The sequence below is a fragment of the Grammomys surdaster genome, unplaced genomic scaffold (assembly GCF_004785775.1).
Source record: "Grammomys surdaster isolate TR1022 unplaced genomic scaffold, NIH_TR_1.0 67, whole genome shotgun sequence".
In the NCBI taxonomy this organism is placed as follows: domain Eukaryota; kingdom Metazoa; phylum Chordata; class Mammalia; order Rodentia; family Muridae; genus Grammomys; species Grammomys surdaster.
The window spans coordinates 2,379,676-2,390,561 of NW_021604569.1; the positions used below are offsets into that span (position 1 = coordinate 2,379,676).

Here is a 10,886-nt window from a genome sequence, read left to right on the forward strand (position 1 = left end):
TCTCTCTCTCTCTCTCTCTCTCTCTATATATATATATATATATATATATATACACACACACACACACACACACACACACACACATATCGTCTATCTAATATTTGGGAGGGAAAATAGAGAGGGGGAGAGAGGCAGAGGAAGAGTTAGTGTACGTGTGTGTGTGTATGAGAGAGAGAAAGAGAGAGAGAGAGAGATTCACCTTAGTTTTTCAGGTTGATTGCTAGCCCATGGACCTCAAAGCTAATTTAAAGTTAAGGCTTTGAAAAATACATTTTCCCCTAATCAATATTCCAGGTGAGAACTTATTATAACCATTTTGAAAGGAAACTAATAAAAGCATTTACTTTTTTCTTAGTAGCTATGATCAGCACAAGAGTCTTCCTAAGTTTCAACAATGCCAATTGACTCGGGTCATTAGGTTCAAAGATAGTTTAATGTTGAGTTTAATCTAAAATGTTTTTAAAAGCAGAGGTTCCCCGGTCCAAGAAAATCATGCTATTACTGATGTTTCTGCCTTTTGGTTAAACACATGAAGAGAAGATTTAGAAAGAAATTTTTCATAAGAGGGGACTTCAGGAAGGAAATGGCAGGATGATCACACACAACAGGAGTGTTTATGGTCTTGTGCATCAGATCACAAAGCAGAAGAAAAATGGCACAGTAACGTACTGTTCTAAATGGAGGTGAACTGAATGCATACCACCCCCACTCCCCACCTGGCCACAGCAAGCTTTGCTGAATGAAGTACCAGCAGGGGACAAAAACTGCAGAGGAACAGTGTCCCTCAGGGAGGAAGAAGTTCCTTGTCACTCATCCCTTTGGAATCACGTAATCTAAAGAGAAAAACTGTAAAATTTAGGGCCTGCAAAAGTCAGTTTTCTACCTCTCATTAAATTGCAGACAATTTCCTTGTTATTATTGACATTAGTGTTATTATGTCTGATCCAAGTTACAAACTAAGAAAAAACAAATTTAATAATTTAATTTTCACGTAGGTTTGGGGGGGTCTATATTTGTATATTTGTCAGGCTATTTTATCTCCTGCTTTTCACATAAAATTTTGTAGCAATCAAGGAAAGAAGCTAAAAGAGCATAAGGATATCTCATTGGTCTGCTTCCTCTTGTTAGTGGTTAGTTTGGGTAGCAAGCAGGAGGTGTTAGATTGCACAGTTCTTGTAACAGAAAAAAAAATGCATCTTTCCTTCATAGGTTTGCCTTGAAGGGTTTAGAAAGAAACAACAGCAACAAAAGAAGTAGCATAATATTCTAAATGTTAGGGGTTGTTACATTCTATGTGAATAACATTGGGTGTATATAGCCATATAGATGGTTTCTAGGAATTGCTGCTATGTGCAGCTTGTCCCTCCCTTCCCTAAAAGTATCACTATTGCCTATACCTGTTGTAACTGCATGTCTCCAAATACCATTATCTCTCCCTTTCTGAATTCACAATGCACCTTCAGTGGTTCCTACTACTCAGGAGATTATGTTAACAGGACTAGCTAAGTAGATCGCTGATGACTCTACTAGTTGTGGCCAAATCTGTAGTTTTGTTGATGGGCAGAAATTAAAATTCCTCAGGTTCCTTAAGAATAAAATATTCTACAAAATCCAGCTTTGGAAAATTCCCCTTGCTACTTTCCTAAGAGATGATAATTGCGTCTCCCTTTTCCCTTGTGGATCCATTAGTCTTCCCTCAGTCAATATTCAGGAAAATTGCAGACCCCTGAGATGACTGTGGCTTCCACAGGTTTAATTAATCATTTCTCACCCACTGAGTTGAAGATTCACAGATGAACAAATATGTAAATTGTATCTATTTTGGTTTTCATTTCAAAGGAGGTTAATAAACGAATACTTGCTCAAGGAAATGTTGAATTTAGTTAAATCTCTTTTAAAAATGTTACATTATTATAGGTATTAAACTCAACAAAGTTTTTTTTTAACAAGAGACACAATTTCTCAAATACAACAGTGTGATGTGCTAGTGTTTTTCTAAGACGTACGGAATATGACATTTGATCTGCTGGATAAACGTGTTTAACTCAGCTGCAGAGTGACTCATAGATTCATTGCTCTTCAGGTCGTTAGGTTTCAAAAATTATTCCTGAAATGTTCTCAATGGCCATTCCTTGGGAGCATTGTACCCTTTAGTGAGTTGGAGATGGCATTCAGGTATTTAAGGGGATAGTTCTTGTTTTTTTATTGCTTAAGTAGCAAGTGTATTCCAATGAATAGACTGAGACTGGCTTAAGACAGGCTAAAAAAATTGAGGGGGATAGTAGAAAAAATAGACAAAAGGGATGTTGCTCATTTGATGGTGGGATTGAATGTTAAATGGCACCTATATAGTAATAAACGACTTTTGTTTTAATAACAAAGTTGTTGATTTTCTACTAAGGGTTCTTTTAGGTTGTCATCAGGGGCTGATGGGAATAACAGTTCACCCAACTCTCCAGCTAGCTTCAGTGGACATACCACACCTTCTCAGCAGCCTGAACCTGTGGTACATTCTCTTAAGGTAACCATTTACCCAGAACCTCGGTTGTGTTGTGGTCTGTTTGCTGTAGTCTGGCAGTCCTCAGTCTTGCTGTAACCATACATACTTTATTTTTAAGCCTTTTGCTGGTATAACTTTTTAATCTCTGATTTTAATTACTGAACTGACACTGGGCTTGAGCGTTTAAGGTCAAATCTCTACTTTTGTTATTTTGTTTGAGTACTGTGATTCATTTCTATCTGCATTGAAGTTGAAGTCTGCTGTGCATGCAAACCCATGTGAAAGATGCTACAATTTTTATATGTGAAATGTTATTGTGTAGATGTTACCAATGTATAGCACTAGTAAGATTATCAAAGTAAGAAAGGCAGTTAAAGTTATTACATGATTATTCAATGAGTAATGAAATAAACTTCAACCTACTTTTTCTTCTACTTAAGTCTTCAAATTGCAGTTAGTGTTTCTCTATAGGCATAGTAGAAAAAAATGGTCTCTAGTTTTGGCTTTTACTTCCAATTTTATGGTGACTTAATAAAAATTTGGGCAAAAAATGAATTATTGCATTAATTAATGATATTTCCAGAAGATAAAATTATTAAGTATTATAACTAAAATTAATAAAAAATAATTTAAATGTTTACCTAAAAGTAGAAACTGATAACTCATACAGGCAAAGGTTTTAAAATAACCTTAAAAACTGAAATAATTTCTAAGTATGAAATACTGTTCTTTAGATAGGTTTATGACTTTGAAGTGTTTTATCAACCCTTTCTGAGCCATAGTGCAGGTAGAAGGCTCAAGGTCAACTTTGGCATAAGTTTTATAACTTAAATTATTTCACTTTCTGACTTACTGTCAGACTGAAGTTACCCTTTTTGGAGTGTGCCATATCATCTAAAATGTTTCTAGTTTCTCTCAGGCTATTTCACTTTGGCTAATAGAAAAGTGAATTTGCATTCTTTAGACATGTACTGACTGCAGATGAGGGCAGGCGAGAGAGCCATGCTGGTAGCCATTGGCAGTGCACTTTATCCTTCCTATATTGGGAAAATATGTAACCAGCAACTGAGAGAAGTTGGTGTAAAGCTATAGCAAGCATTCAGGGCGCTGTCCTGTCTCTGGCAGGTGCTAGCTCATTGAGTGATAAGCATTTTTCTTCTCTGAATTAGTATTTGATTGACCTTTAGCATGAATGGGCACTGACCTTCTGAAAGCATTCTGGAATTGGAAAAGAGACCACAGATCAACTTCAATTTTGTAGCAGTGTAAGATTTTTTGCACAAAATCCAAAAGCACCACCTTGCCCTACTACTCAAACAATTCAGAAGCCATTTCACCCTGCTGTTTTGTTGAATGTCAAATATGACATTTAAATCCAATGCACATAATGGGCCACATGGAAATTTTCTCATTTCTCAGGGCAGCTCTGAATGTAGCCTCAAAGTACAGTAAGGGCAAGAAAGAGACCCTTGGTTTTCTATGAAATTGTTCTCTAATTTCCGTGAAAAATGTCTCAGGAGAAGGAGAGGGTGTGTTATCAGGAGAATACATTAGTTTCCTTGGTGTGTAGTTGATGATACTTTAACATCAGAGATTTTTAGATGTTCTTAAATATCAAGTGTACTTGCTGCTGGGACTTCCTGTGTCAGGAGAAATAAATACAACTTGGAAAACATTTCATAAGATCAGTGGGCAAAATTATGTAGCCAGAGAACAATGGTTCAAAATGTAAATCAGCAAGACAAGCAGGTCTGTTTCAATGATACTGTATTTTCCTGGCTCCAAAATTCGTGACTGCTATTAATTGAAACCTGATTTAGTAGAGATTAACTGATTTGGACTTCACAGTGTTCTGAGGTGCATTACAAATCAAATTTGTAGGCAGATGTTCAAAGGGATCTTTAGATTTTGAATGACTTAAGAGTCAGCATTTTTCTCAGTATACAAAGAATAATTATTAAGGTACTATCAAGACTTTTAAAGAAAATATTGTGATTATAGTGATAATGAGTATACGTTTTTGAATAAGACTATTAAAATATTAAACTTAGTCTCAGTGTTTATGAACTTGAAATAAAGACCCTAACTATTCGTTGGTGATAATTATTGGGACACACCCTTAGAGGTGGTATCCCTGACTATGATGACACTATTTAGTAAGTCACAATTCAGTGTGGATGCTCAAGATAAGAATTAGTTTTTGTGATACATCAGTGCTTTGGCTTTCAAACTACTTCTACAGTGACAAACAGCACCCTTCCGTTCTACTGACTGTTACTACAAAAATGTTCACACTTTAAAAGTAATATATTTAGTCTATTTCAGGACAATTTAGAAAAAAAGAAACATAGGTCAATAAACTTGCCTAGAAGACAGTTAAAAACACACTTTGTTCAAATGAAAAATATTTGAAGTGTTTGGATATTTTCATTGTAAGGGGTCTGTATTCTTTTGAAGATCCATTCCTATATCTCTGTCTTAGGCTAGCCCAGGTGAGAACTGTGAGCTCAGTAGTCCCCATCTGCATCCTTAACAGGCCTATTATTTTGTAGCCATCTTTTATATGTGCCTTGTCTACATATCACTCAGACCATTTGGCATATAATGAATTATATCCACTGTTGTATTGGACCAAGAATTATTGACTGTATCAAAAATGGTTCACACTATTAATTATCTTAATGACCAAATTAGTTGTATCTAATTATTTTAGACATTAGTGAATTCAGTTCACTATTAGTGATAAAATATATTGCTTTGAATGAAAAAATTATTGAAATTCATTCCAGGTGTCAGAACAACTAACCACTTAAAAAGATTTTGCCATATATGAATGCATTCTGATATGCAGACATGGAGAAATCTTAAGATTTGACATAGTGGAGGTCCTTAATGGTATTATCATAAACTAACAGATTTTTCCCATGTGAAATTTGCTTTTCTTTTTCAATGAATCCAGGTCTTGGATGTTGAGGAAACTATAGATCGTCAACAGGGTAAAGAGTATGACCATGACCTTAGTGAGACAGAAAAAGCTATAGTCAGAGAAATGTGCAATGTAAGTTTGATGTGCTTTATTGTGTATTCTGTGTTGAAAGCCTCATCGCAGCTTAGTTATTCTTTTAAGAATATCTACTTTGAAATTGATAATCAAATATCTTTACATTATTTCATGAAAATAAAACAATTGCTTTTGTTTTTATTTTCAGTTTGTTTTATTACAGAGATATTTTCATAGTCATGCTAAAAATCACCAAGATCAGTGAGATTGGTGATATAGTTAGTGGTTACCTACTACATGAAAAGCCCTGGGTGTGGTCAGAAATGATCAGTCAGTCCTGCATTCCAGAAAGACCTATAAACCTTTTTAAATATTGAATTTAAGACATTATAAAAATAATGAAAACTTATAATGAACAATCCCAGAAATCAATTACTTTGCTACCTAATATTTACGTGATATACCCATCATATCATACTAAGTATTGTCTTTACTTTTCATGAGATAACTCAAACTTAGACATTGCATAGCTAGGTGTACCAATTGTATAGAAGAGCAGAAATCTATCCTGGAAACAAGATAAGTCAGTTAAATACATGTAAATGTGATTATTGATTGACATATTGTTTAATCAAGAATACAGTCAGGCAGCTTTAAAGAACTAAATGAACAATTATAGAGCAATACATTTGTTAAATGCAAGAAGTCATGGCCAGGCCCAAGTTTTAATTGAATTTGTATTGTTACATTGTGTTTTTAATCTCACATTATATGCTTATATCAGAATGGAAAACTTGCATAGAAATACCCTTTAGCTTTGCATTTATCAATCCTGTATATTCTCAGACCTATGATTCACCACTTCAAGATGTTTCTGGAATCCAGTAAATGATCATTAAGTCCCAAGGGCATTTTATATGTGCTGGGGTAATAATTTCCAAATCTCTTGCTTACCTGTGTTGTGGCTGCTTTTGTTTTGCAATCCTTTCCAAGCACCTTTCATTGCTGCACATCTGTTCTTTGGTTTTAATTGGTCATGGTTCTACATATCATTTTCTCCATGCACCAATGTTTACTCATTGTAGCATTTCAAAGTTTGCTTAAGATCTTTCTGTTTCACTATTTACCTTAGATAAATGTTTAGCTTTGATTTATAAGCCTTAGGTTTTCATTGCTGCTCATCTATTAGCTATCAAAAACAAATAAAGGTCAGTTGATGGGAATTATAGTACTGGGAGAGAAGCACAGAGTCATCTTCTGGTGACTTCCTAGGAATATGTGGAGCTCCTTCATTGAATTTATGCCTTTGACATCAATAATATCAGTTACAGGTGATTTGGGTGTGACACTTTGGCCAAGAGCCCCAGCACTCGGTGTATGTTTGAAGGAGCTAAGACCCAGAAACGAAGTTATATGCTCAAACTCATTAGTGAAGTCAACATATTAGCCAGTTCTCCTTTGAGGACCAGCGACTCCTACCTCTCATCATAACGAATGAAAGCACTCTGCCCTATAGATAATACCTTGTTTATTTTGCTTAATACCAGATTGACTTTTGCCCTCGTGCCTCTGCCCTTCTCTTCCTTTCTTATGAAAAACTTTCTGAACATGTCTTGGGATCATGGTTAGTTTTTGTTGATCTTTTTGTTTGCTTTAAATGGATACTATATTCCAGTGGTCTTTTAACTATGCAAGAAGGCAACCCTAAGCCCACCCTTCTTTTTTTTTAAATTTCTTATAGGGTATCTTTTTCTAATTGTTGATGTTTGATTTTGATCCCTATAATATAATGCAAAATAGAAATCAAACCTTAGCACTTACTTTTAAAACTCATTTGGAAATGACATAAAATAGTACCCATGGCACAATTATAAATTACACAACCATCAAGGGTACACAGGAATAACTGGAGAATAAACTCAAAAGGACACTACAGGGTGGATAGTTAAGAAAGCAGATTATAAGGCAGCTTAATAAATAATTTTCCTGGAAGGTAACAAAGATTACAAATACTTCCTATTTGAAGATCTATAAACTTTCATAGTAATACAGAGTTATATGTGCCATGATAAACTTCATAAGGTTCTGCAAGAACTCAGGTAATGAAAATCTTGTCAGTTACTGATATTCCTCCAGGATATAAGCAGGTAACATCAACAAACCGAAAAGACTCTTTCTGTAGACTATCACATTGTTTAATGAATGGTTTGTTGGTTCTCTTCTACCTATGAATATACTGCCCTCTGAGAATCATAATCATCATTTTTAGTGACCTTGTCATTTTAAATTTGTCCAAAATCTCCAAATGACAGTTGAGATACTTGGTGATCTCAATCATACTCTTGTGCATAGACTTCTGCTTTTTTATCTACATTGCACCCCTAGTGTCACTGCTTTAGTTCAGAGTTCTGACATCAGCAGGAGTTTCCTTTTCCCCCATTGTAATACCTGGGTGGGACCCCTTGTGTTCCATAATTCGGTAACTGAACAGGAGTTCCATTATTTAATTACAATAACCAGGTTTTTTTTTAAATATCTGCAGGTATTCTCTGGTCTTCAGATATATCTTTTACTTCAAAATCAGACATTCAAGACATTCTTGGTAGAACTGATTTTATCTATGGGCTACAAATGGGAAGTACATGGCATCATTTGAGACTTTCTTGACTTCCTGTATATAGCTGAAACTACCCATTGCTGTAAAATTCTATTCCTGCTATTTAAAGGCCATAACTAAAATTCCCTTTGAGTGTTATAAGATGTTGTGCGTGTAGTGGTGATGTCTTAGTTTCACTGTCTTTGAAATGAAGAAAAGCAGGGCTGTCTGTACATCATTGTAAATGATAGTGCATGTCCCCGGTGAATTAACTTCTAACTAGAAGCAAAATAAAAAGAAATAGTCTCTCAATTTCTAACGAACAAACTGGTTTGGGGTTCATGTCAGAGCACTGTTTTGTAAACTACTTTAGTCTAACAATATCTGCATAGTGAACAGTCTAGGGTGGCTAGGTTGTTCAACAGTGTGTAGACATGCTTGTGTTTATTCTAGTTATATAGTGGCATTTTTGGTGACTTCCTTAGTTTTATACTCATGTTATTCTTGATTTTTTCTTTTTGCTATAAGATTCACCCAAACTGGACCATTTTTTAATTAGGTGTAATTGTATTTATTTCAATAATTTCTGAATTTTCTTAACCCTATGTTTATGTTTTTTCTCTTCTGGAAAGGAGAGAATTCTGTAGTAGCTCACTAGCAGAGTTGTATGATGACCACATCTCCTACATTGCAAAGATCAGGAAACTAAGATTAGAAGATTAGAATTTATGTGGCTCAAAAATACAAACTCACTTTTCTAAATGAATTAGGCATTATATCTCTTGTTACAGGTGTATGTTACAGATGCAAGTTTGCTCTTTTAACAAAGAGCTCTTAATTCTAAATGCACATGGAAATTACTTTGGGAACTTTAAATAAAATTACAGATATTGGTACCTCCTTTCTGCCAGCATCTTCAGAATTTTGTAGGTGAGGATTACTGTTAAGTCAGGGTTGAGGACCACTAAGATAGCTAGAGTGAGATGTTATATCTTTTAAAAATGTCAGCCCTGATTGCTGGAGTGAGGTATAGCACTATAGCTGATGATAAGTTCTTGTGTTTCAGAAATTGTCACCATCACAAAGTTGTCACTATCATGCTTTACTTTGTGTTTCAACCCATCCATGTGGAGAGTTTGTCTCGTCTTTTCACTCATCTTTGAACCTTTCATTTCCCCCCTCAAATTCACATCTGTTTCTGCAAGATAACACCTAATTTACTTACCTCTTTTATTTTTTTTAAGGTTGTGTGGAGGAAACTTGGAGATGCTGCAGGCTCCTGTCCTGGAATTAGGCAACATTTGTCAGGAAACCAGTACAAAGGGCCTATGTGAGAAGCACTGCCTTCAAACATGACCTCACCACTACTAGAGACAGCAGAAAAAGAAGTCAAAGAAGAAATTCAGTTTCTACAAAATAGAACTCATGACATCACATGGAGTGATTGTACATTGCTCATATTTCCCTTCTAAATCCTTCAGTGTACCTTCCCCCATACAGCTAATACGCGCTAAATGTCTCAACTTTGGTGTTCATAGCAGTCTCAAGGTAGCTTTGGAAAATCGTTTTAGTATGATACTTTCATGACAACTGAAACGTTTTTGACTCTTCACAACCATGATTGACATATTGGGTAATCTGCATGGTTGGTGAGTCCAGTAGAGCCTCTGTGGCTTTGATAGAGGTTGTTCATTGTATCTAATGGTAGGAACTTTCTACTGTGTGGAAGATATGAAGAAGTATTTTCGAGCATACAACCTGGGTTGGGAAGCTCCCTCATATCTATATCAGTTGAGGAAAGATTGCTTCCTGATGCATAATTAGTTGGATGCAAGATAATATTTGGTTTTCTCATTTGAATTCTGAGGTGCTAAAAAAAGTAATATAAAATCTTTTACCAGCTAGAAAGGTAGGAGGAATTTTTAGAGTGCTTAGCAGAGAGTATCATTTATTTTCAATTGGTCAAAATAAATAATTTAATTTTGATGAGTTGTTTATAAAGGCATGTCTTTGGACCATACAAACCTTCATATATATTCAATGTACCAATGTCAACTAACAAGGAAACAAACATAATTTTTCTAGGTGTTTCTAGCTGTGAGATTGTCCATTTCTACAATTTAGTTTCTAGACATGCTGTATACTTAATAAACTTTATGTAAAATTTAAAGTCTTGCACTGCACTAGGAAACGGAAGCTTTCTTTGCCTATCACTGCAGCTATCTAATGTCTTAGGAAGCTAACGCATGTCCATTATTGAGGCTAAAAGCTCTTGTTCAGATTGCTTGAGATGTGTGCTAGCTTTGCTAGTTTTCTGACTTTTGGTATAGATGTATAATAATAGAATGTGTGTACTGGAAATGCTATGATAGATATTTTGTGTTTATCTAAATGCAATGATAGTTTCTTGTATGAATGTGCAAGAGACCTGTGACAGAATGCTGTTTTTACTGTAGTTTAAGATTGTAAAGTAGGGATACAACAATTCCTGGATAGCTTATAAACTTATGATTTGATTCACAGTCAATATTCTTTGTTGTCTATAAATGAATGGTCTTATTATATAGCATATTAATAATTATTGGTAGGGGAATGAGAAGAAATTTGTCATAGTAAAAAAAGCATAATTGTGACTTTCAAAACTGCCTTCTATTTTCTGAAAATATTTATGAGTTCATTTAATATAAAAAGGTCTCCCTAATTATCATAACTAATTTATAATTTAAGAATTTTCCTTTAAACTGCTATAGTTTTAGTGTCTAAGTAATTTGTTTTATTTCCTTGCTTAG

General features: G+C 34.8%; 1 protein-coding gene across 5 annotated transcripts in view; it reads left to right on the top strand.

The window, feature by feature from the left end:
• The window catches only part of Ccdc85a (coiled-coil domain containing 85A), a 184,185-nt gene extending 173,958 nt beyond the window's left edge, over positions 1 to 10,227 (top strand). For 2 of the 5 annotated variants that reach the window (XM_028778284.1, XM_028778300.1), the window contains 3 exons: positions 2,402 to 2,521; positions 5,460 to 5,558; positions 9,342 to 10,227. In XM_028778284.1, coding sequence (XP_028634117.1) covers positions 2,402 to 2,521; positions 5,460 to 5,558; positions 9,342 to 9,431 — 309 coding nt within the window. In that variant the 3' untranslated portion in view covers positions 9,432 to 10,227. The remainder of the gene's footprint in view (positions 1 to 2,401; positions 2,522 to 5,459; positions 5,559 to 9,341) is intronic. The other 3 variants (XM_028778292.1, XM_028778305.1, XM_028778310.1) reach the window with 2 other exon arrangements.
• The last annotated feature ends 659 nt before the right edge of the window (positions 10,228 to 10,886 follow it).